General features: G+C 58.6%; 1 protein-coding gene across 5 annotated transcripts in view; it reads left to right on the top strand.

The window, feature by feature from the left end:
• AGAP1 (ArfGAP with GTPase domain, ankyrin repeat and PH domain 1) overlaps positions 1-25,721 on the top strand; it is a 335,462-nt gene that overhangs the window by 246,780 nt on the left and 62,961 nt on the right. For all 5 annotated transcript variants that reach the window (XM_087819495.1, XM_087819494.1, XM_087819498.1 and 2 more), the window contains one exon: positions 11,374-11,535. In XM_087819495.1, coding sequence (XP_087675621.1) covers positions 11,374-11,535 — 162 coding nt within the window. The remainder of the gene's footprint in view (positions 1-11,373; positions 11,536-25,721) is intronic.

Raw genomic sequence — 25,721 nt, 5'->3', positions numbered from 1 at the left:
TCCTTGGTTTTATTACCTGTGTCTTGCCCCACTAGTATCTTAAGGTGAGGGGGCCGTCTGTGCCCGCGGCCTAGAGCAGGGTCTGCCTCGGCCAGCGTCTGCCCCGCGGGTGTTCCCCCTGATTTTCCAGACACTTCGACGAGCTGAAGTTGTTATTTGCCGCGTGCCAGCTTGGATTAAGCCCTTTGTATACCTGGCCCGGACAACTTCGCGAGGGGAAACTACTCTCCTTACTTGTAAATGAGAAAACTGAGCCTTCGAGCATTAGAATCACGTGCCCAGGGTCAGGCCCGGCGAGGATCAGCTGCGTGGTGCGCGGTGGAAGCCGGAGCCCGGTGCCCACCTGCAGCGTGTGGGCGAGTCACTGACAGGAAAGGGCGGGAGACGGGCAGGATTCTGTTTCCCCTGGGCCTCCTTTCAGCAATGAATGCATGTTATTCGTGGAAAAAAAAAAAGTTGTAAATGAAGTTATTTTCAAAAATGAATCCTGTAGTTAGAATACAAATTAGGAGGTGAACACGGCAATTTCCACGTGTGCTTCGCCGTGGACGGATTCAGCTTGAAACCAGTTTATCAACAGCGAGACCAGTGAGTGGGCTTTGTGACGAAGGAGACGGGCCCTTAACTGGCAGCACCGGTGCCAAGGAGAGCAAAGGGGCCTGGGTGGCTCTGGGGGTGAGCACAGGCCACAGTGTGGGAGAGACCAGTGTCAGCCCCGGGCGAGGACACCGGTCCCTGCCCTGTCCTGCTCGTCACCCAGTGAACACCCGGCTGGGTTCAGAGCAGCCAGGGCCTCGAGAGGAAGCCCCGCGGAGCGGGCCCTGCCCGCGGCAGAGCAGCGTCGCCCGGGACAGAGTGGAATTACCCACGGGCTCCACGGGCTGCAGGTGGGTGGGTCTCAGCCCACAGTCGGTGAATGTTCTCGCCGGCCTGGTCCCGTCCCCGCGCAGCCCACCTGCCCACGCGAGCCTGCTGGGAACAGCCGGGCTGGGGGACCAGGTGCGAGGTCGGGCGCAGGCAGGCCCCTGCTTCAGTGTTTTCCTGGAAACGTGCGCTAAAGTGGCCTGTGTAAGAATCGTAGCCCGCACACCTCATCAGAGCCTGGGCAGGGCTGTGCTCTCCCACGAGCATGAGAATACCGGGAAGTCCCCCGTTAGGCCCCCTCTCCCCAGGTGTCTCTGTGTCACCACCCTGCCCCCCTCTCCAGTTAACCAGATCGCCCTGACCCCCAGTGCCCCAGGCGCTGCACCTGCCAGCGGGCCTGCCCTCTGCATCCCGTCTGTGTGCCCATTTCCCGTACTCGGCTCGTAGGCACCATGCTCTCCTCACTGGTATCAGCGTCGCCTCCGTGTTCCTCTCAGCCTCGTCACATAAGCCCCAAGCCCGTTTAGTTGCCCGGCGGCAGGTCCCCCTGGCGGGGAGCTGAGCCCACCCGGCCACGCCCCGTCTCCCTGGCCCGCGGGGTGTCCCAGCCCCAAGGCCACGCTGTCCCAAGGTCAGAGACCCCTTCACCCGTGAAACAGCCCCGAGAGCTGGAAGTGGAAAGGGCACTGAATTTCACGGGAGGAATACGTGCGCCTGCTGCTTGCTTTTGTGAGCCGGAGCCGGGGAGCCGGAGGGGACACTAAAAATATCCAGGAAGCTGCTTCCCGCAGCCCTTCGCTGCTCGGAAATGGAGACTGGGGCGTTCGCTGGAGACGCGGGAAACGGGGAGCGCATGGGGCGTCTGGCCTGGGTGACAGCCCCCAGGGGCCTGGACGGACATGGAGGGAGACGCTCTCCCCAGTCTCCTGCCCGGGCTGGGCACCCGAAAAGCCTTCCCTCCAGGTGGGGACTCCCGGGGCCGGCAGGACACAGCGGGGGTCCCGGCCACCTGTGCTGTGGGTCATCGCAGGGCGTGTGGGCAGGAGCCGGTGGCCGGGCGCATTCAGGAGAAAATTGCGGATGGTCGGGAAGCTGCAGGAACTGGGGAGAAGAGGCCGAGATCGTGTTCCCCAGGCCGGGGCGGGCAGGGCCCAGGAGGCCACATCCTGGTTGGGGAGGCTGCTGGGCAAGTCTTCCTTTCAACCTCTCCCCAGGGGACAAAAGGCACCGTGGGGAAGAATGGAGCCGGGTCCTTTGATGAATTGCAAGCTGCGGATTCCACCTCTGGGCTGGGCCGCTGCTCCCTCCACTGACCCTTCCGGCGGCCACGGGGGCTGGGCTGCTGCTGAGGGAAAGGGGAGAGCGTCAGACGGTCTGTTTGGGAACAGCCTTGGCTTTCATTTTACTTTGCAGCCGTTTCCCCCGTAGTATCTGGTGGAACCGTGTTGACGAAACTGTAGCCACGATAAAGGAAAGACTTTAAGCTCCTCGCGAATCCAGCTGGGGACGTCCCCTCGCTTTCTCTGTCGTATTGTGGTGTTTTTGCCGGGATGGAGCCCAGATTCCAAGGCAGCTGCCGAGGGAATGGGATAAAGCTGTTGTGGTGCAAATGAAGTCGGTTTCTAGAATTAATGCTGAATTAGTAATTTTTGCCAGAAGTAAGTTTAGTCTTAGATGTTAAACAGCGTCATTACGCTCTGATTTCTCATTCAGGAAAGTGGAGAAGGCAGACAAGAGCCACCCCTCGGCCCATGTCACTGAGCTGTGGCGAAGGCGCTTGAAACAGCACCTCGGGAACGAGCCGCTGTCCGGCCCGGGCTCCGAATGCACAGAGTGTCCGCGGCGTCTTCGCCGTGGGGTCCTGGTGGGGACGGTTACCCGGGTGTAATGTTGGACAGGTTTCGGGCGAGTTAAAATTAGGTGTCACGTTGCAGTGTGTCCAGCACCCACCGCCCCGGGCGTGGTTTTGATTTGACGCCCACGGGAGGTGGTCAGGAGATCCGCCAGCGGGGAGCCCCGGGGGCAGGTTTTCAGAGCGATTTTCCACGTTCACGAAACCTCCCACCGGCCTCACCCCGAGCCCGCGTCATGGTCAGGTTCCCTGTGAACTGTGCTCTTGTCATTTTCGGACATGACTGCAGAGCGGGGTTTGGACGTGGCGACCGAATGATGATCGTTAAGCGGGGGACAGACACAAGCTGAGGTTGGCCCCAGGCACGGCCAGGTGGATGCCCCCCCCGCGTTGAGGTGGTTCGTCCCAGGACCTTCGGTGGGGCCTTTGTCTCTCCTGGGTGCCACCCGCGGAAGTCGCCCGTATCCTAGGAGCCGGGGCTCTTCCCTGCACCCCACCAGGCCAGCCTGCCGGCCGTCAGAACCTGTAGGAAACGGTCAGGCTCCGGCCGAGGAGGCGGAATCTCAACTACAGGTTTTGGGTGGAAACAGAACAGCCCACTGTGACCTCTTCATTTAACACCTGCTTTGGGAAACGGCCCGTCCTCCTACCTGCCACGGAGCTGTGACCTGCGGACATGTTGAAGGCAGTGTTTTAACAGTGGAGTCAGGGAGCGGTCATCAGCATCCCCCATGAACCCCACACCGGATCGAGTCCAATACTCAACGTGCAGGCGGCCTTCAGGTCTCGGCGACTTCGCCCCAACGGCAGCGCCACGGCGGGACTCGCCGGGCACTCGTTAGTGGCACGAATGGGCGGACAGTGCCCAGTTTTCAGGCCGGGGAAGTGAGGGGTCACCCCAGCCCTGGAGTCTCTATTGAACATGTAGCTCGGTCGTTGGTCATTAGCAGCAGGTTAGCAAAATTCTGAAGCAGCAGGAAAGAGAAATAGTCTCTTTTGGGGGGCTGTTAAAGAAGTCATCTCATACTTAAAAAAAATTCATAGGCCAAATATCCTCAAATTTAAATGTGGGGACTTTTCCCCTATATTTTCATCAAAAACGGTGTAAAACTGGTACAGAAGGCTGCTCCTAATGCGGATTTGGGTAAATGAATTTTGAATACCTCTTACAGCCGCATGTCAGCCTGTAGCCTTAATGTAAATACAGGCTTACAGTTGGATTCGTCTGTTAGGTTTTTGCCCTGTTAACCGTATCTGGTTTTTAAACCCAAAGTATTTTCTGTTTTGCATGTTGCTGTTTCCCAAGGCCCCGAGAGCGCCTCCCCCAGGCAGGCCCCGGGCAGTGGCTTGTCCGGTCAGTAAGGACCCCTGGTGTGTAGTCAGGGTCACGCCCCTGATCGAGGCGCTTCCCCCCCCCCGTGGTCCCGAGTGGTTGCCAGTCGCCCTCGCCGACTTCCAGGGCGCCCTGTGGGAGGAGCTGGGGACGGGTCACCAGTGGGACCCAACCCTTCAAAGCTTCCCCGCGGGCTGGGTGTCTCGGGGCGAGGGCGTCCCCCTCAGCAGCCTCCAGCCCACTGACTGGGGCATTGTTAGGGCCCAGGTGTGGCGGAAAGGAATGGAGCTCCTGGGCCCCGCGGGACCGCTCTTTCAAGTGGCCCGGCCTCCCCTTTGAGGCACCCGATACCCCGGAGCTGTGCCACCCACCATCAATAAAGGCTCGGGGACCACAAGGCACCCCTTTCATTAGTCACGCGGCCTGTCCCATGGTTTAGGAGAGGGTCGTGACATTTCGTAGGACAGGATCTTTCTCAAGTATTATTTTAACTGTACACAGGATAGTATTTTTATAACTTTGCAAATTAGCATTTGGTTTCATCCACAAACAAGATGAAAAAAACACCGTTAACTCCAAACATAGCAAAAGATGACACACGATGCCCGAGGGAAACTGGGATCTTTTTTTAAAGGTGATAGAACGTACCATTTTCCTGTGGTGATCATTTACTCTCTGGAGCGGCCAGGACCGTGAGGATTATTGTTAATACACTCTTCTTTAGGTGGTACTTAAGTCATATTTAAACCTCTGGGTCTGAAATATACGATCGTAGCTACACCGGGTTTTTGTGTCCGGCACTGAAAGGCTCCGCTCGGATTCACGGTCTCTCTGGGCTTCCGTTTGTCTCGGAACGTCCTTTATTCGAGAGACCTGGCTCCTGGCACCTGCTCCTGGTGCTGGGTGCCCACTGGCCACTGCGCGCACATAATAAAGTAAAAATCAGAGGGGCCCCGTCACGTAAGGAGGGCAACGCCCCCGAACGAAACCTCAGCCCTCAGGGCTTGGCGTGTGCGGAGCTAAGGAGCGGGGCGGCCTCCTCGCCGCGGGGGCCGGGCCCCGTCGCCCTCACCGCTGTGGGCCCACGGGCTGGCTGTCATCGGCACCCCCGTTTGTCCAGCTTACTCACGGGTCCCCCAAGACCCTCTGTAATGGTTGAACTTTTCCCCTTAAAGTCATAACCTCCTGTGTCCGTAACGTGTGTTTGGGACTGCAGTTCCGTGCTGAGAGTCTTGTGTTAACTTTCTGGAGGATGATTATTTTAAAAAACCCGGCCGCCCTTTGCGTTTGTGTTTGCGTGGTTTTCGGGATTGAGGGGGTTAAAACCTGCAGTGCCCCCTCCCCGACTCCCCCTCCGCCTTCTGTGGTTCATTTTTGTCTTCAGCACTTGCGGTCCCCCCCGTGGGGGGCACGTGGGGGTGTTGGGAGTGTATGTCCGTGTCTCCTCGCGAGGATGGAGGTCAGCCATTCAGCCCGGCAGCTGTGTCGTGTTTACTTCTGTCGTCACAGCTCCGGAAGAGAGCCTGACCCCGGTGAGTGGGTCTGTCCGTTACCTGGCAGTTGCCCTGGCACCGCACTGCGGGGCCCGGGCTCGGTGTGGATGGCCCGGACTGTGGGAGGTGGGGTCGCCTTGGGCCGGGCAGGCCAAGAGCAGGGCTTCAGGGCGGCTCTTCTGCCTCTTACCTGTGAAGAAGTTGAGCTGAAAGCGTTGGGTCACCCAAAGTATGCGGCCGGGGGGCCAGGCTGGGATTTGGAGGCGACCTGCAGACTCCCCGGCTGTGCTGGTTCCTTTTCCTGGAACCCGCCCGTGGCTCTGCTCCGCTCTGTGCCCCTCGCCGTGGCCACGCTGAGGACCGCGGGCTTCTCCGTGGGAGGCGGGCAGGGCGGGGGCGAGATGCGCCTCGGCCAGCGGTCGGTCTCCGGGCCGCAGGAACCCGCGGCCGGCGGCTCGGGCGCTGCTGGCGGGAGAGGCTCAGGCCTCCGGGCGCCGATCACAGCGACGTCCCCAGAGCCCACAAATGCTCATTTTTCCAGGACCCCAACCTTGAAAGCTGCCCTAATGTAATAATTCTAAATATTAAAAACATACACAAAGGCATTGACTTAAGGTCTAAAATGTGAAATTCATCTAAGCAGGAAAATATCATGCAAACCGAAGCACACCCCACGTGTTAGGCTGTGCAAAGAAATAACGGCTCTTTTTATCTTAGACGCCGAACCCCCGGTCGGCCCGTGGGATGAGCCGTCACAGCCCAGGGTCCTTTTCTCAGTCCGGTCTCCGTTCGTCAGGTTTTCTCAAACCTGGGGCACCATCGCTCTGTTTTTTCAAACCACGTGCGGTCAGCAGATGGAGGCCGGAGGCGCTCAGCACCGTGGACAGCGCCCGCGGCCCCTTGGTCCCCGGCTGCCGCTGGCCCTTCCCATTGTGGGTCGTTGACTCCTGTGACTCTAACACAAGCCCTGAGTTTCTGAAGACCGGACATTGACGTCACCGGGAGGGATCACGCATACGTTCAGTTAACTCCTCTCCGTTCAAGACACGCCGGGTCTGTCCCCAGCCTGGACGCGAAACAACAGTCTTTTTGTCAACTGGGCGGCGACCAGCACCGGACTTGAGAAGAGGCTGTGGCTGGTGATCAGGTAGAAGGCGGAGGCCGGGGAGGAGCAGGAATCTCGGGGGGCGAGTTCACCCCCGCCTCGCGGAACCGCTCGGGCGCCTGAGCGTCCCGGCGCCCACCGGGTGAACCGAAACCGTGTGCCGCTTGCGTGCGGCTGAAATTCCGCTAGAGAACAGGGTGATGTTTGACCCCGAAATGTAAAATCTCACTTGCGTGCTCTCGTATGCCCCCCCCCCCCGGCGTGTTCCCATCCGACCTCCTCAGGTTCCTGCCTCACCAGGATCAGGTGGGAGCGGCCCTGAGGCGCGAGGAAAGCTGAAGGATCTTTAGGGCGCCTGCGTAGCGGCGAGATGCTGGGTGCAGAGGAAACTGCGCCAGGAGGGGGCTCGTGGGCATGTGCTCCGCTCGCGGGAGGGGCGGGGAGGGGATGGCTCCCGCGGAAGGGCTGCCGGGGGAGCCGGGGCCTAGCAGGTGGCTGGCGCCCGGCGGCCCCTCAGTCTGCCTCAGACTCAGCCTTGGGGCTCAGGTCCTGCGCACGGCCTTGAGTTTGCCGAGGGCCTGAGCCCTCCCTGAGCCCTCCCTGAGCCCCTGCCCTGCCTTTGGTCATTTCGAATTCTTTTAATACCTCCCCCCAAAAAAGGTTTTCGCCGTTGTTTCTGATTCCGCCCGAGCGAGCGAGGGTCCATGTGACGGAAGAACGGGAGCCGATACGCACACTCCTGTACTTTTCACTTATTTTTTTTCCCGTAAAGATGCCCGCTTCTGCCCTGGCTGGTGTGGCTCAGTGGTTGGAGGTCGGCCTGCGCACCAAAGGGTCGAGGGTTCGCTTCCGGTCAAGGACGCCACCTCCTGGCTCCAGGCTCCATCCTTGGCCCCCGATGGGGTGAGCAGGAGGCAGCTAGCCCATGTGCCTCTCTCACATCGATGCCCCCGCCCCTTCCCTCCCGTCCACTCTCTGAAAAGCAGTGGAAAATATAGCCCCTGGTGAGGATTGACCAAAAAAATATGTATGTGCCTGCTTCTTGTGACCCTGCGTGTAAAGCATTTTGTATCTTTAATCAGCACGTAGGAAAGTCACAGTCGGCCAGCACTCGGGGCCACGAGCAGCGTCTCCGGACTGTGGCTCCCTGCCGCCCACTCAGTGTCCCCTCTCCAAGTCAGTTCCACCGAGGAACAGTGGTGGCAGGTGTCCCTCCAGAGGGCCCTGGGCTCCCCGAAATACAGACTCCAAGTCTGGGGAGGGCCCTCGCCTACGACCTTGGTGGGGACCAGGGACGGCGCCGGGGGGGCCGGTGGCCGCAGTCCTGGCGCTCGCGGCGATCACCACGGTGGCGGGGACGGTGCAGAAGGACCCCTCCCCCGCAGGCCTGCCCAGGAGCGGCCGGGCCGTGGCGCCCCACGCGCACGGAGCCCCGTCTGTTCGAGCCTCAGCCGGGGCATCAAAAACCAATCCACACCCCTGGCGGTGACGGCGATGGCCGAGGCGAGCTGCCCGCAACAGTTCATCAAAAACAGCCGAGCTAATGATCGGCTGGGCAGATAATCCGAGGAGAGTTAATTGTGAGGTTCGACAGGGCGTCTTGTCAGCAGAGATAAGTTGTCACGTTTTCCAGTTGAGCTGAAACTAAATGATTGTAAAATAAGTTATGAGTGTCCTTGGGCCTGTCTGCCGGGATGATAGCTACGGATCCGTTCCCGGCCCATCCGTCTCGGGCGGGCTGCCTGATATTTATGCGCACGGAGTGTTATTTTATCCCCGCAGTCATGCTTGTCAGCTCCGGCGCAGCAGCCGGCTGCCTCCCGGGCCCATACTTCACGCGCCGGGCGCGGCGGGGCTGCAGGCCGTTGGCGTTATTGAGCGGATTATATATTTTTGGGGTGTGCGGCGACCATTGAGGCCGGATTGGGAAGAACTGATGGCTGACGCCGAGCGCACGGGATGGCGGCAGGCCCGCCCATCCGGCCCGCGCCTCGGGCCCGGGACGCCCTAGCCCCCGGCCGGAGCCGCCCCGTTAGGCATGGAGTATTGGGGCGCTCGCTGTTTTTAATTGGCGCACCCTTTTTCTCTTCGCCTGTCCCTCCCATAGTTAACGCTGTCCACAGTCATTGCCCGTCGCGGTGCCCGGTAATTGATGCAAAATAAAACAGGTTATCTGCAGGCCCGGGTGGCGTTGCGGGGGCTGCGGCCCGAGCTCATTTGCAGCGTCGGAGGCTGGGCTCTCGGGCTCGTCACTTTGAGGGATACCTTGTCAGGCAGGGAGTCGGAGGAGCGGGGGAGCCCGGCGTGGAGGCCTCCTGCGTCTGGAGCGCTCATATTTTAAACCGAGGAATGTTAGCTGCTCCTGGAAGCAGTTCTTGGGACCTGGACGCCAGGGACATTAATATCCCGGCTCGGGGCTCAGGGCCTGGTTAACCGGAAACCGTGGCCATCTCCACGTGAGCCCCAGGCCACTGTCCCTGCCGGCCTCTTGCCTCCTGCCACGGCCTCCCTGACCCAGCGTCGTGCCCCTCCCTGGCCTCTGCCATCATTTGCCTCGGCGATCGCCTTGTTCAGGCATCGTGTGCTCATGAGGCATGTGCAGCGAGCATACGGCCTTTTTTTTTTTTTTATTGTTGTTGAATTTACCGGTATGACATTGGTTAATAAAATTATATGGGTTTCAGGTGCCCCTATAGGAGCTCCGGGTGGCTCCTGGAGTCCTTTCCTCACCTGTGATGGGTGCTGGGGAGACGGTGGACCCTCCCGCCATGCAGGCTTGGGCGAGGGATCTCTGGTCTTGGGCACCTTTGGAAGCGCTGATCTGAAGAGATACCTTAAGTTGAGCGTTTTTACCTTTCTCAACATATGATAACATTTTCTAGAACTTCACAAACTGAAAGTCTTTGAAACTGAGTCTCATTTCAAGTATCTTTATAGTTGAAATTATGTTACCCTCTGCTCAAAACAATTTCCCAAAGAGTAAAAGCCAGGGTCCCCTCGGTGGCCGGCAAGCCCTCCCCCCCATGCCATTTCCTGCCCGTCTCCCTTCCTCGTCCGCCCAGCCCCTCTCCTCTGTTTCTCAAACACAGCTGTGTGCTTCCGTGGCAGGGCCACAGCCGTGTGCTTCCGTGGCAGGGCCACAGCCACGTTCTTCTGTGGCAGGGCCACAGCCGTGTGCTTCCGTGGCGGGGCCACGGCAGGTGTGCTTCCCTGGCAGGGCCACATTCTGACTATTTCTTCCTCCTACCTTCTCACCTCCTCACTACCTTCAAGTCTTGGCTCAGATGTCACCTTCTCAGGGAGTCCTGCCCTGACCACCTATTTACAGTGGCAGCCGCCCCCACCCCCAGCACCACCTCCCCAACTTCCAACCCTCCACACCCCCCTTTTCTCTCCTGACACCTACCACCTCCTAATGGACTCCGGGTTGTGGCTCAGCCACCGCCTCCGTGCCAGTCGGACAGGAATCTTTATCCGTTTTTCTCAGTGGCGGATCCCACGCATCCAGAAAATGGGCCGGCGCCCAGTGGCTGCTCACAGGTGCCTGAAGGCTTGCTGAGGCCTGGGAGGGGTCTGGGTGGTGTTTCTCCATCGGCTTTCAGAATCCTCTTTTGTTCTGATTGGATTGCTTGTTTGCTGCAGGTCTTATAGCAGGACTTGGGTCTTCTCTTTGATAAAGATAAAAATAGACATAATCGATTGGGAGTCTCACCTACAGTAAATTATCACATTCGTGCGCTGGTTGTAAAATTTTACAAATAGCTTCAGCGAATCAGAAGTTGGCGGGTCTGCTATATGGACCCTCCGGACGCCGAAGGGGACGTGGGTGGGAGACCTCCTGTGCCGTGTCCCGCAGTAACTGGCCTCACGGGAATGGGCAGTGTTGGGGGAGAGGCCAGCCCGCCGGGAATCCCTCCCCGTGTGCACACCCACAACGAGACCTGCCGTGTGCGTCTCTGAGGGCCTGCGTTTCATTTCTAACACATCAGGGTAGCTGTGGGAAGAGAGAAGTAGGTGACTGAAATCCATGAACTCCCCACTTTCCTCTCCCCGGGGTCTCGTCGTGAAAAGTAGAGAATGTTAAGCAGGAAGACGGTGCAGAAACAGATGCCTGGCTCTGAGTGGGGGGACGCACGTGAAAGCAGGGAGCTCCTCAGTGTCTATTTTCCTGCCTTTTTCCTTGATATGTAGTTGACAAGTCACGTTATAGCAGTTTCAGGTGTATTGCGATGACTTGATAGGTTATATACAGTGAAATGATCACCACAGTACGTCTAGTTACCATCCGTCGCCACAGTTACAGTGTTTCTTCTTGTGCTGAGAACTTTTAACATCTGCTCTCTTGGCGACTTTCAAATCTACAATATAGCACCATGAACTGTATGTTGTATCACATGCCTACTTATATTATGTATACTATGATTGTATTAGCTATAGTGTATACAGTAGTGATTTTATAATTGAAAGTTTGTACCTATTGACCACCCTGGGCCTCCCATATAGAAATCTCATATTATATATATTTTATACTGTATTATATACAAGAGCTAAATAGTGTGCTGGATGCGCTGGGCCTCCCACCCAGCAGCCTCCTGTGCTATGTATTGTGTAACATATGAAATATCCAGGAGCGCATTCTTTGTGGGGCTGGTAGGACCTGGCGGGAGCGTGGTTTTCCCTTTTGGGGCGCTAACGCAGCTCTGTTTTCCTTTCCGGTCCGGCGCAGACACGGGGCTGGGCGACTCCGTGTGCTCCAGCCCCAGCATGTCGAGCACCGCCAGCCCCAAGCTGGACCCGCCGCCGTCCCCGCACGCCAACAGGAAGAAGCACCGGCGGAAGAAGAGCGCCAGCAACTTCAAGGCCGACGGGCTGTCGGGCACCGCGGAAGGTAGGTCCCCGGCCCCGGACCCGAGAGGCAGCTGGTGCTCCTCGAGTCTGTGACGTCCCGGCCCTGAGCCACACAGCAGCAGTGCCGGGGCCCCTGCGGTGCTTCCCGGCCACGCGGTGGCGCGAGCGGGCCCTCGGGGCGCCCCCGCCGCCCGCCGATGCTGGGGCGCGGTCCCCAGCAGCTGGCGCCGGCAGGTGGTGCTCACCCCGCGGTCAGTTCTCTGGTTTCCTCCGCCACCTGGGCCGACAGTGTCCAGGCCCTCGGAGGGGGCCACGCTGTCCCACCTGATGGAGGCGAGGCCCTCCTGGTCCCCGAATCTCCTCTCACGTTGGTAGACAGTTCCCACGCCACGCCCTCCCGCCAGAGCCCGTCCGCGTGGCTCCCGTGGCTCCCTTACTACCCGGCGGCCACGGCTCGTGTTCAATCTCTGACTTGCGGAGTCCTCGCTTCATTCTCTGTGGTGCCCGATGCCACCTTCCTGAAGTGGCTCCTTCTGGGGGCTTTACAGGGTTTTTTTTACACAGATACAAGTGGGGATCCCCACACACACACGTGCACACACATGCACACGTGCCCATCCCATTAGGAGAGGCGGAATTAGTGCAGTTTTCGTAAGCAAGTTAAAGCTACCTCGAAAGAAAATGAAACTCCCAGACGCTGGTGGGGTTTTAGAGGATCCCGTTTAATTTTAATCATGAGGAAGTATTTCCGTTTCTCTTCTCCGTGGGCGCTGCGACCATCAGTGTTGTCTGTTGCCCGAGCTTGTGCTGAGAGGTCTCAATTGCAGGTATAAAATGTTTTATAGGAGACGTCATAAAGCAGTTGAATTTTACGGGGTTTGACATACCCCATTGCAACAAATGACTGCATTTAATTCTCTCCAGAGTATGACGGAAATAAGATTCCACTGGAGTCAGCTGGGCCCGACCGAGCTCCCCGGTAACCGTGGGGTCATTGAGGGGAGTGACCTGCAGGACTGTGCCCAGAGCTGTGGGTGCACTGCAGGGTGGTTACAGCCCCAGGGGTGTGGTGGGGGAGAGGAGGCGGTCAGGAGGGCCCAGAAACAGCTGTCTGGGAAGACAGACCTGTGGCCTTTAACTGGGGACCTACCCAACCTGAGGTGACCCAGAGGAAGAGGGAACCCAGGGAAGGCACCCGACCTCCCTCTCCCCTGCCTCTGGTCTCCTGTTCAGAGGATGGAAAGACAGACTGACTTGTCCCTGACGGTCCCAGTGGGTTTTATTGGGACCGATGGGTGGAAGCCTCAAGGGGGTGGACTTTGACTCAGATACTGGAAGGAAAACTTACAATCGCCGGGGCCGCCCAGAGAGCCGAGGGCTCCTTGTCCCCTGCGGGGGCGTAGCCCTGGCTGCACCATCGTGGTGGAAGGAGGGTCGTTCAGGAAGGGGGGTCGCAGCAGGGACTCCGGTTTGTGGCCAGAACCAAGCTGAAGGACACATGCCCGCAGCGCTCGGGCAGGGCCGTTCTGCGGACCGTGAGCGACGTGCCCTTTCAGCACCCTCTCCGGACTGTGACGCTTTCTCGGTATCTTCCCATCCGGAGTCCAGCGGCGAGGTTACCGCAGCCGAAACGGAACAGCGGTCCCCACAGCCCCGCCCATGGCCCCCGTGGCCCCCGTGGCCCCGTGGCCCCCGAGCCTGGTGGCCCCGTGGCCCTGGTTAGTTGTACAACATTCGTGCGGGTTTGCATCAGGGCTAACTTCTCTGCTTCCCGGAGAAGAGGCGGAGGTGGAGGGAGGTTAGGTGACTTTCCTGTCCAGGGTCAGCTGCTGGTAGGCGACAGAGCCGCCGCCTCATTCTCTGCCTCACACCCTCTGCCGGGCGGAAAGTGCGTCTTCGAGGTGCGCGGAGCCGGCGACCGCGCCTCCTTGGTGTCCTCAGGTTCCAGGCGCAGACGGGAGCTTCGCGGGGCTCCGCGCCCCCGGGTGGGGTAGCCCAGGCCTTTCCTGTGGGCCGCAGGGCAGCCTGTTGCCCCAGGCCTGTCAGACGGGGGGTTTGCATGCGGAAATCCTGTCGTGGTCTTTTCTCGTGTTTTTTCCTCCTGGATTCCTGGCGCTTTGTCCTGAAGGTCTCGGGAGGGACTTATTGTAGCTTCGTCACCACCAACAATCCCTTGGTGGTTCGTCCTGGGTCTTTGTTGAACCGCTGTGCCCTGTGGGTCCCTGGTGGGTACTGAAATATTACCTTGTAACGGGAACGTCGCAGACCGGGCTCTGTCCCTTACGGCGGAAAACGAATTGCCCGTGGCCGAGCCATCAGAGGTGAGACCCGAGCCTGTTTACAAATTTCATTAACTCCGAGGGGCGGAGGTCAGCGTGGACTGGGGCTTCCCTGTGCTTTCAGAGGGGACATCATGCGTCGTTTTATTCTTTCATCCAATATCAAGCAGCCCGCACACAGGGAGCGCCGTGCGTTTGGCTCCGTGGGAGACACCAGGAATAAAGCCCCGCCCCTCGCTGTGCCCTGTGCTCAGGCCTGAGACGAGGCCCCCCGGGTGGGCCCTGGGATTTCAGGGAGAACGTGGAGAAGGCCTGGGTGGCTCAGGGGCAGGACAAAGGCCCTCCGGGTTGTGGAAGTTAGGGGAGCCCACCTGCCGTGGGACTCAGTCGTATATTCTGCAGGTGGGGTGCGCACCGTCTTACGGAACAAAGCGCTGCAGGTGCCCCAGCAGGTGTGGCTCGGCTGGCCGAGCGTCGCCTCGTGCACTGGAAAGGTCCCTGGTTCGACTGTCCGTCAGGGCACCTTGTCAGGTTGTGGGTTCGATCCCCGGTCAGGGTGCATGCAGGAGGCAGTTATCGATGTTTCCCTCTCACGTCGATGTTTCTCGCTCTCTCTCCCTCTCTCTAAAATCAGTAGAAATATTTTTTAAGAAAAGAAAAATGCTACAGAGAGCATCACATTTTCATTCGGCGTCATCTGTCACAACAACTTTCAAAACACCAGGGGTGGCGGTAAAATCAGCCGCAAACCGAAGTTTTGTTTTCACTTAGACACGAAGAAACAAATGCTGCTGTTCTTTACTTTTTTATTAGTTATTTGACGTTTTGGAAGGGCCTTGGGAGAGAAAGAGAAAGTCACACGTGAGGCGTTGTGCAGGTTTATTTCTCCTTGTTTGTGTGATGACACTTATTACAAGAAATCGATACGCGGGCGCATCGCAGCTCCGTGAGGCCGGGTTTCGTTGACCGTCGCGCAGTTTGGGGCATCGCTGGGTTATCTGCGGAGTCTGCACATCATGAGGGAGGGCATGTGTTTCTTTGGTTATTCAAGTCTCATCACCACAGTGTCCTCTTCGGACACAGTTAACACACTGCTCACTGCGCGGCGTGTGCCCTTCACCGGCGGGAAGTCGGGGCTGAGGAGGTACCTTGTGGTTTCTTGTTTAGTTTTGTATTAGTCAGAGGTTTGGCTGGAGCGAGAGGGAGGGGAGGTTTATGAAAGCTCTGCCGACACCACCCCCATGCAGCCCTCCTGGATTCCTCCTCCTGATGTTTGCACACTTGCCAGCACGGCAGCTGCCGTGAGCGAAAGGAGAGGGAACCAGAAGCCTCCGCAGTCGACTCGGTGGAAACCCCGCAGCCCACAGTGGGTTTTGGTAGCGGTCGGCCTCCGTCATTGAACCTCCTTATTATTAAGCTCGTTGGTTAGTGCACCTGCCTAATTGAGCTCGGCAGGTAATTACAGTGAATGTGAAAAACCAAGAACCGGAGGCTCTTCCCGGGAGGTGACCCTCACCCCCGGTAACCTGGGAGCCAGGAGACCGGCCGGGTTTCTCTGCCCCGGAGCTGGAAGGCCTGGGAGGCGCCACGGACGCGGGCGGACTTGCCGGCTGCCCGCGGACCAGGTTGTTTTCCCAGAGAGAGTGTCGGGTTGTACCCGCAGCCTCCGTGAGAGCGGACGTGCCGGGGTTGAGTAGATCCGGCTGACTGAAGACACTGACATCGTGGACGGGGCACAGCTGACTCGAAAGCCGTCCTGCGGGGAGAGTCCATCCGGCACAAACACACACGCGCCAGCAGCGGGAGCGGGTCTTTGTGGGAGCCAGCGGGTCGGAGATAAACAAAGATGAGTCGGTCACAGCAGGGGCGGCCGGAACAGAGGACTCCCATCATGACAGCCGATGGCGCGGAGAGGATTTTCGGTAATTTTTTTTTTTTCCCTTTCAAAGTAACACACGAACGAAAGAGTGAGATTCAGTTCCATGAAAGTGCATTGATCACCTGCTGCATGCAGGAGCCCTGCCCGGGCCGCTTGGGAAGGGAACTGAAAATCAACAAGCGACAGGCGCCGCCGAGGGTGTGAGAAGGGGCCCCCGGTGCGCGGCTGGTGGGAGCGCAGACTGGGGCAGCCACTGGGGGAAACTGCGTGGAGCCTCCTCAGAAAATTAAATACGGAGCTGCCTCACGACCCAGTGACCCCACTTCCAGAATATACCCTAAGAATCCTGAGACACTCATCAGAGAGAATCTATGCTCCCCGATGTTCATAGCAGCACAGTTTACAACAGCCGAGATCTGGAAGCAGCCCAGGTGCCCGTCAGGAGCTGATGGATGAAAAGCTGGGGGACCTTCACGCCATGGAATACTACGCAGCTGTAAAGAAGAAGGGTCTCGTGCCCTTTGGGACAGTGTGGAGGGACCTGGAGAATATTATGCTGAGTGAAATAAGCCAGGCAGAGAAAAACAAACATCATATGATCTTGCTTATATGTGGAATCTAAAGAACTTAATAAACTGATGAACAGAATAGATTCAATGACATGGAAGCAGGGATGAGACTGAGGACTCTCAGAGGAGGGTGGGTGGAGGGGAGAGAGCAGCCACCTGGCCTGTGGGTGGACACGGAACCACTGAGCCACACCGGCCGGCTCACGGCCCTTTTCTTGATGTTCTCAACACGTTGGAGCTGTCGGGCTGTCTGAACGTCACGTCGGCGATGGAATTCAGACCGAGTGTGATGGGTGGGGTCTGCTCAGACCAAGGTCCCGTCGCCAGGAGAGGCGGGGCCCGTCCCGTGTCCCGTGTGACTGGCGTGTTCCCCACTGTCCTGACGGCCTGTGTCCGTGTCCTGCTTTCTCCTGGCTGCCTGTGCTGGGGCCCAGTCAGTACAGGATGCAAACTGAAACCAGTGTTTGGGGGGGGGGGTGCCGATGTGTCCAAGTCTCACGCTGTCCCCGAGACACGTAGGTCCTGGGGCTTCAGGAGGGCCAGGCGCTCGGGGCCTTGTCTCAGCCCTGCCGGCCGAGCAGCCGCCTCTGTCCCTCCAGCCCTGGCCGCGCTGAAGCTCCGCCGCGTCTCATTTCCCACCCAGAGGAGGCCCGTTGCTCATCCTGCGGATGCGAAACACACCGAAAGGAGATGGACCCTAAACGCAAGGCCTCCCTCTCTGGGAAAGCAGCTGGGCAGGTGGAAACCCTGAAACACCCGTGTCCCGGTCAGCTCGGCGGCCGCAAGGATACCAGCCTGGCGGCGTGGACAGCAGGCACTCACTCCCCACGTTCCGGAGGCTGAAGTACAAGGTCGAGGTGCCGGCCCGTTTGGTTCCTTGCGCAGACCCCCCCCCTCGTAGTGTCCTTGCGTGGCCTTGCCTTGGTGTGTGAGGGGAAGAGGGTGACCTTCCTCTGCTTATAAGACCACTAACTGCGTCCCGAGGGCCCCACCCTCAGGACTTTATCTAATGAGGCCCCATCTCCACATACCACCACATTGGGGTCAGGGCTTCAGCAGATTAATTGGGGGACCACAGACCTTCGGCCCAGAGAAGAGCGTCGCTTCCTGTGCCTGTCTCTGGGGTCGGATGCGCCCACCCCACAAGGGAAGGAGAGATTTCAGGGACTCGGCCACTCACCTCGAGTCTCCTCCCGCCCCCCCGCCCCAGAGCCGGGGCCCTCGTAGGGATTCATCGTTAATGAGCGAAGGGAGCCCCACCGTTGGCTCAGGGCTCGCAAACCTGTGACCTCGTCGCATCCCTCAGGCAGCCGAGCCGTGATGGCAGGTGGGTGGTGGCGTCTCTGTTTCCACGGGTGGGGCGAAAGGTTTAGTGAGATGATGCAGTCTGCCCACCGTCAGCAGGTGGGTGCAGGTTCGGGGTCTGTGTCAGGCCTCCAGGCCTCGGGCCTCTGCACGTCTCGCCTGCGCCTCCTGGAAAGGGCTTGGGGCCTGCGCAGGGCAGGGCTCCGGGCCCCTAGCTGCCCGTGGGGAAGCCGTGCCGGGCACTCCCCGGTGTCACCCTGAGGACTTGGAAGCAGTCATTCCTGTGCCAGTTTTGATCCCAGCCTCTGTCCCCAGGGTCCCTGTGGTGGCCTGGCTTCCTCCTGTGCAGACAGTGTTTCTTTTCTCATGTATGTGTGTGTGTGTCCACGTGTATGTGTGCCCACGTGTATGTGTCCACATGTATGTGTGTCCACGTGTATGTGTCCACGTGTATGTGTGTCCACTCGCACGCACACACACTCTGGCCCAGTCCAGCTCCACTGCCTCCGCTCCTGTGCAGACAGAACAGGCTGGATTAGGGGACACGCGTGCTCCTGTCTGTTACAAGGGGACGCGTCTCTTGAAACTTTGTGAACTTAGGGACGTTTAACTCAGATGCTACGAGCCTGAGTTCTTGCGTTTGCCGTTTTGGGGGAACGAGGGGGGCTCAGCAGTTTGATGATGGAGGGAGGAGGGGAGCGATGGGTCGAGCCCCCATCACCTCAGAGCCCTTCGTGCTGACGTCAGTGTTAATCAAACGCCCGCCAGCCGGTCGCGGTGCTCGCGCGTCGTCGGGGCGTACTGAGGGCCCTGGAGCGGCTGTGGCCGAGACAGACTTGTTTATCTAGCCGTCCTTGCCGATGTCCCCCTGCCGTCCCCTCCGCCCCCTCCTCAGCTCAGACATCAGACGGGCACCGGGTACGGAGCCCGGGGTGTGATCAGCAATGAAAGGAGCGCGTCCCTTGAAGACCCCGCGGACACCGCCGCTCACACACACAGCACGACCAGGGCTGCTTTGTACGCGGGACACGGCGGAAACTGGCCGTCTGTCTGGGCTAATGGGCTTTGCTGCCGTATGAAAATCTCTCCGATGGTTGGATTCGGCGGCTTCACACCCGAGCGCATGAAACGCGACGCGCGCACAGTTTAATTCCGTTTAATTTTTTTTTTTAAGGGGGGAAGGAAGCGCAGGGCGAATGTTTTAGTTTCTCTTAAGCGGATTCCTCTCTGCTGTTTCTTGAAAGCGGCTTTCTAGTTGCCACACGGGGATGTGATCATTAACTGCCGCCTCGCCGCCTTGCAGCCTCTGCGTGCCGCAAAACACAAAAAAAAGGGAGAGAGAGGGGAGACCGGGGGAGCTTGTGAAGTATGACTTCCTTCCCAAGACTCATTGCCCGCGATTCGTGCCGCTTGACAGTAATGATCTTATTACGGCACTCTGGACCTTGAAGAGATTTCACGAGGAGAGGGAGAGGACGGGGCTCCGTGTAATCAAGTGGCGCTGAATATGCCACGCGGTTTTGATCTCACACTGATTGGGCACAGTTTTAGCCCATCTTCCAGTCAATTACGCGCGGCCCCCGCTCGCCGAGGAGGGTCGGGAGCCTTGATGGCTGCTGTCTGGCTCGGGCGGCCAGCCAGGGCTGTGACGAGTCGGCCGCACCGCCGTTGCGGGATGAGTGCTTTTTAGTGGGAATTGATCACCTTTCTGCGGGTTTTGCTTAATAGCAAACCGCCCCTGGAGGGGGCGGCCGGTGAGAAACGGCTGCCTCGGCCGTTGGCAGCGCCCGAACTCCTCGTCGACTCCGAGGCCCCCCCGCCTTCGTCTGACTCCTAACGACAGGACGCCGGGCGGTGCGGAAGGTGCTCCGTGGCCGCGGCCTTCGAGCGCGCAGGTTGAGCGCCGAGGGCAGGCTGGAGCGCGTGACCGCCGTGGTCAGCTTCCCACGTTAATTAATCCAGGGGGAGCTCTGAGCTTCAGGAGACGGACCTCTGTTGGCTCGTTCCACCTACACAAAAAAAACAAAACACGTGAATTGTTCGGAGATATTTTCACCTGCAGGACAGTAGGTGCTGCTTCCAGTTGGCTGGTCGTCCGCAGGAGCCGTGGCCTGTGGAGCAGACGTGGCTGTGGCCACGGCCGTGGCCGTGGCCGGGTTCGGGCTCACCCCACCTCCCTGGGCCCGAAGGGCTGTGACGGTTCCTCCCGTTCTTTCCCTCCCTCTATTGATCTAGAAACCTAGTGATATTTGAAAGGGTGGGATTTTTTTCCTACCAGAACGATGGCTTGATAACTGCCCATCATGAAGCTCAGACAGTTAAGGAAATAGTGCACCTAGAAGAGAAAACTGAGATGAACCAAGGTTTTTTTCATGCATCACATTACGCTCTTAATTCAGGTCCTTGGCGCGTGGAATCAGCCGGTAGGAAAACTCCCAAGTCCTTTTTAACGTTTGTGTGCAAAACTGAGGACTTTGACACGCAAAGCAAAGCGATCGGTGGGAGACGTTTCCAGAAATCTATTCTGAATCCACCAATAATGGGTGCTCGGTGACCTCCGGTTACTGAGGTGCCGGAAGGGAGGGGAACCCCGGCGTTTCCCCACTAGGAACCTCAGCGGCCTGATCCGACTCCCCTGACGAAGCGAACCGGCCGCTGGGCTCTTACTGGGTTTTCCTTTGGCTCTTTCCTGCTCCCTGCAGGTGGAGATACCCCTCGTCGGCCGCTCTCTGCAGGGGCCACGGCGCGCGTGCTGCAGGCAGGGCTGCGAGACAGTCCTGGGGGGAGTCTGCCGAGCCCCGACTTTAGGGGGAATTCACCGGACGCCCTGACTTTGTTACCCTCCCCCCCCCCCCCAACACACATATGCACACGGAATTTTTCCCCCCTCAATTTTATGGAAAAAAAAACGTTTTCTAGCACAATTGAGATTCAGTGATTAGGCCCGGACCGGTGTGCTCAGTGGTCAGAGCGTCCGTGTGCTCACCGAAGGGTCTCTGGTTCGACCCCCGGTCGGGTCAGGGGCACGTAGCGGGGCTGCGGGTTCACCCCCTGCCCCCGGCCGGGGTGCTTGCGGGAGGCAACCAGCCTGTGAGTCTCTCTCGCATCGGTGTTTCTCTCTCTCTGCCCCCCCCTCCACTCTCCCTGAAAAAGTAATGGAAAAATACCCTCAGGTGAGGGTTAACAAAAATAAATAAAAAAGATTTAGTAATTAGTCTTTAAAAGAGAAAATCAATCACGAAGCAGAAAATCAGAATTGACCACCTATTAGCAATAATCCCCGCAACCCATTATCGACTCCTTTCTGCGCGTCGGCCGCGGTGATTAAACCCCGTGTGTCCCCTTGTCACCCTCGCCGCCGTCTCCTCAGCGACCGTCCCGCCCCCCCCCTTCGGAGGCCGTGCGTGTCTCTACCAATCCCCCCTCACGCCAAACCTCAGCTTCTCTCGGGCTTCCTAGGGATTGGATTCAAATAAGATGAAGGGTTTTATCATGGCTGTGAAAAGGCTGTTTCCTAATTTTAATAAGTTAACACCTTAGCCATGAAAACCTTGTCATTTTACCCGTGGCTGTGTCCCAGTAGGTTGACAAGGCGTGTTTTTTACAACAACTAGGAAACACCAAATCCGCAGCGAGCCAGTGGTTCTCGTGTTAAAGGCCGTGACTTCAGGAAGCTGGCGCCGGGCGACGCCCTGTTCGCGGCCGGGCGCGCCCACCCGAGCCGGTGAGCCCGGGGCTCACGTTCAAGGGGACGAGTCAGTGAAGGTGCGATTCCATCGGTGGGCGCAGAATACCTGTGGGTGTACACCCAGGGGTCGGGCAGCTTCTTGCGGGACCTCGGATTCCCTCTTTCCTACGACGCCGTCTGGCGCCCGTGTTCCCTCGTCCATAACGTGGAGTCGAAGGAGCTCCGGCACTGGAGCGAGTCAACTTTGGGGCTCCCTCTTAATTAGAAAAATACAGGGTGTCCAAAGAAATGTATACATATTTTTTGAATAAAATCAGTGTTTATTAACACACAGCTCATTTTCAAAATTTAAAAGGATCTACAGAAACGAGTATTTGAATTTATTTATTTTTTGTCAACGCCTCTTTTCAAACAGATGGCTGTTCTGGCCCAGGCCCTGCTGATAGCGGGAAGCGATGGAATCGCCAACGTCACGGACCATTTCATTGGGGGCTTGTGCGCCCTCAGTGCGTCCGCTGTTGCCGGTTTTGTACCGTAAACTTGATCTTTTCCGTATCCCCATAAAAAAAGGTCTAGGGCCACTTGAGGATAAATTTTCTTTGTTCAAAGCTTACTCTGGCTTCGCTCATTATTTCAAATCAGTTAAACCTGAAAAGGAGTGAAAATTGAGTTACCAGCTGTTAAAATGTGTCTGCATTTTTGGGGTGACACCCTGTATAGGACGTTAACTTGTTTTTAACTATTTTCTGTTTTTCTTCTAAAAAACCCTAATAACGTTAGTGGAAGCTCCCCTTTATTGGTACGGCGCCCTGTCCCGTCTCGAGTCAGCCACGTGCTGCCTGGAACTGCTTGGGGACCCGGCCGCCTGCCTCTCCGGTCAGGAGCCTTCCCCACGGCAGGGCCCGAGCGGGCGGCTGGGCATTTCTCACCGTTCCCGTTTCTCTGCAGAGCCCGGCGTTTCCCGTGGTCTCGGAGACGCCGGCGTCTTTCCTATAACTTTCCCGTAATGCGCGGCCCGGTGGGGAAATGGGATCTTAAGGACAAGAGACGGTCATTCCTCTTCTCTGCCCGCGTCACTCTGCCAGGATGAGCTCTTCACGAGTCACTTCAGAATGAGAGGCTCAGCGTCCCTGCCCCTTTATTCGCTGTGTGTTTATCGCCACAGCCCGCGCCCGTTTCCACGGCCGGGTGTCACCGTCACCGCCTCAGCTCTCATCGCCCAGAGGACCTTCCCGCGGGCCATCCCCGCTGCCTGGTGAAGGCTCCTTCGGGCGGGGCGGTGGGGACCCCCGATCCCCCGGCACCTTCGCCTTCATTGGCTGTGAATTTGGGGTTAGGTCTTCCTTCCCGGGGTGCATCCGACTGCTGGTGACTCCAGGTTCTCACTTCCCTCCACAGCTGTCGAGGTGTTTTTGGTTTTTCTGTTCTTCAGAGTCGCAGCCCCTGAGGCCTCCCGTCCCAGATCCTTCAGGTCAAGTCCCGGGATTGGCATCGTTAGTAGTAAACGCTGACCTCGGGTAGACACCCTAGACCCTTACAGCCCGTTACCTCCAGGCCCCTCCTCTCCTGGGGGCCTAAGCAGGTCTCATGCCCGTTGCTCCCGGGGGGGGGGACACACTGTTATCTGCTCCCGAGAATCAGAGAAGCAGCCGGGGGGCGGTTTACAGGGACTTTGTGAGGTCACCGTGTCCTGAAGGAAATCCTGAACCTGAAGCCACACCTCAGGACTTTTTGGGGGGACACCCTGTATTGCTGCTGATTTCCCACTGACAGCAAATAAATATACGACGTCAGGTTTTATTTCGTCTTTGAAGAACTGTGATACGTGTCTCAGGTCTCCATTTTTTTAATTTAGCGGACGCGCCGGTGTACAGCTATTTCAGCATCTCCCAGCCTGTCCCCCGCGTGCGATTCTATCCCAGTACTTGCAGGGTCCGTTCCCCGGGGCAGCAAGGTGACGCGAACGCCGCACCCGCGTAAACGTGGGACGGAGCCGCCGAGCCCGGGAGGCCAAGACCGGCGGGTCTGTCTTCACGCCCATCGCTCGAGCTGTTTAAAATAAAGATGGAACGCAGGAAAGTTTTCCAATAATTTCCTTCTGCATCGGGCTGTTCTCAGAGGTCGGGGGGGGGGGGCCTCGGACGTTTCCCACGATTGGCTGCGGACGCGGGCGGTTCATTCCGCGTCCAATTCCTCGCCGCCTTCCCAGCGCGCTCGGAGCGCTCCCGTAATTAGGGTGGCTCGCCCTGCGACCCCGTGTTCTCGTGAAGAAGCCTCCGTCTGGCTGAAGCGTGTCCCGTTAGGGCTTCATTTCTCTCATTGCTCCGCTGCTGGGAAATGCCTCTCACCTCTGATTGTCTTCCGTAATATCTTTTTGAATTGTGAGTCCGGGAGAGAAAAAAAAAGTGAAGATTCTCCACAGATTGAAACTTTCAGGAAATGCTTAGAGTCTCGCCGCCCGTGAAAACGAAGCGGCCAGCGTCACACGTGTCCGGGTTTTTATTCGGCTTCGGTCCTAGCCCACCCTGCCCACCCCACGCCTGGTCCAGAGAGGCCGCGTGTGGGCAATGGGTAGGATGGTGGCGGCGATGACCCCAGGCGGGCACGAGGACCCCAGCCTCCTGGTGTGAGTTCCGGCTCCGCCTGTCCCCGGTGGGGCGACCTGGGCCCGGTCCCTGTCTCCGGCCGCCTCGGGGCTCCGAGCTGTGAAATGGGTTGATGTTGCTATCTTGTCTGCGGGGACGGTTGTCAGGATCCCTGAGCGCGTCCCTTTCCGGGGGGCGGGACGCAGGCTGCCTCAGTCCTTTCCTGGGATTGCGTCCGTATCAGCCAGAGTGTTACTCGGGGAGCCAGTTGCCCGCCGTGTGTCTGGAGGTTGCATTGGGTCGCCTGAGAAAGGCTCGGGCACGGTGTGTTCTGACTCAGGCGGTCCCTTGTTACGTTGCGCTTCTCAGGTGTCGCGGACAGGGACGGTCAGAGGACCCGCCGACCGGCGCCTGCTGATAGGACAGTAATGGGAACCGGGGCTTGTTCCCGCCGCTTTGAGCGTTGAGCGGTGGACCATGGACTTGGCGTCCCGGCTAGTTTCTATTATTTACCCCCCGCCGCGTGAGGAACTAATCGCCCTCCCCTCCATAGCCTGTTGAATCCTGACTTTTCCCCCAGCCCCGGGGACCCGGGCACCCGGGCACCCAGCCGGAGCGCAGGCCTCAGAACCCTGAGTTGGGTTGGTTTCCACGTGACGTGAATTTCCCGGGAGAGGGCACGTCGAACCGATCGGATTTTTACCGAAACTAGAGTCAGAGTCAGCATCCGGCACCGTCGAAACACCCGCGTTATTGTGAGTGTTGTTCGCGATAACACCTTCAGCTTACTCACAGCCCCACTGCCTGCCAGGCAGAGGCCGGGGGAGAAGACAGACTGGAAGCAGCAGACGCGCTGCGTGCGGGGAGGCAGGCGGGTGACAGACGGCCTGGATCGGCGCCGTGACCCGCAGACCAGGTTGGAACCCCAGGCACCTCGCGGCTGTGGGCGCCCCTCGGCCGGAAGCCCGTTGGGCGTTGGTCTCTGCGGGTCCCGTTTCCCCGGAGGACCCTGCTCTCCCCGCCGCGCCTCGTCTGTCCGTCGTTGCCGGGCCTGTTTCTGTGACCCTCCGTCTCTTCCCCGCCTCGCCCCTCGCCCCAGAAAGCCCACCGTGCAGACGGATCCCGAGGTGAGCCGTGACGGAGCGCGGGGCGGCCCGCGGCCTCTGCGCGGGGTTATTAGCCGCCCCGATCGTCCGGGCGCGGGAGCCGAGCTGCCACCGGGCTCGCAGGTGTGCGGAGATTAACGCGGGGCGTCCTGGCCGTTTGTCACACAAATGGCAGTGCCAATAAACCGAAACGCGATCAGTCATTTTTCTCCAGATTGAAACCTTTTATCAGTTGTGTCAGTTTCATTACTCAATAAACGATTAGCGGCCGCCGCCGCGGTTCCCGCCCCGCCCGGAGTTGCCGGCGAGGGCTGCTGCGGGCCGGGCGGCTGCCCCCGCACCTGCGCCCGGGGTGCGGCACCTTCAGCGCCCTCCCGTCCGGCCCGCGCTGGTCGCTGCCGCTCGACAGGCAGAGGGAGGGTGTCTGACGCGCGTCCTCTGGTTTTTAAGTTGCTCCGCGACACGGTTCGTTTCTCCTGCAGCAGAGATTAGGTAGCCTTCCTTTTGTACCTCCCACCGGGCCGTTTATTTGAAATAACTTTGCCGCCCTAGCTGGTCTGACTCCGTGGTTAGAGCGTCAGCCCGAGGACTGAGGGGTCCCGGGTTCGACTCCCACCAAGGGTACGTACCTGGGTTGGGTGGGGCCTGTGCCGGAGGCAAACAATCGGTGTGTCTCTCACATGGATGTTTGTCTCTCGCTCCCTCCCTTCCACTCTCTCTGAAAAGCAATGAAAAAAATATCCTCAGGTGGAGAGTAAAAATAAATTAAATAAATATTTTTGCCCTTTATTTTTTTACTCTTTAATTACAGTTGA

Source organism: Miniopterus natalensis, chromosome 8 (assembly GCF_054644295.1).
Source record: "Miniopterus natalensis isolate mMinNat1 chromosome 8, mMinNat1.hap1, whole genome shotgun sequence".
NCBI classification, from domain to species: Eukaryota; Metazoa; Chordata; class Mammalia; order Chiroptera; family Miniopteridae; genus Miniopterus; species Miniopterus natalensis.
The sequence above is the reverse complement of the archived record's forward strand: the minus strand, read 5'-3'. Positions and strand labels throughout refer to the sequence as shown.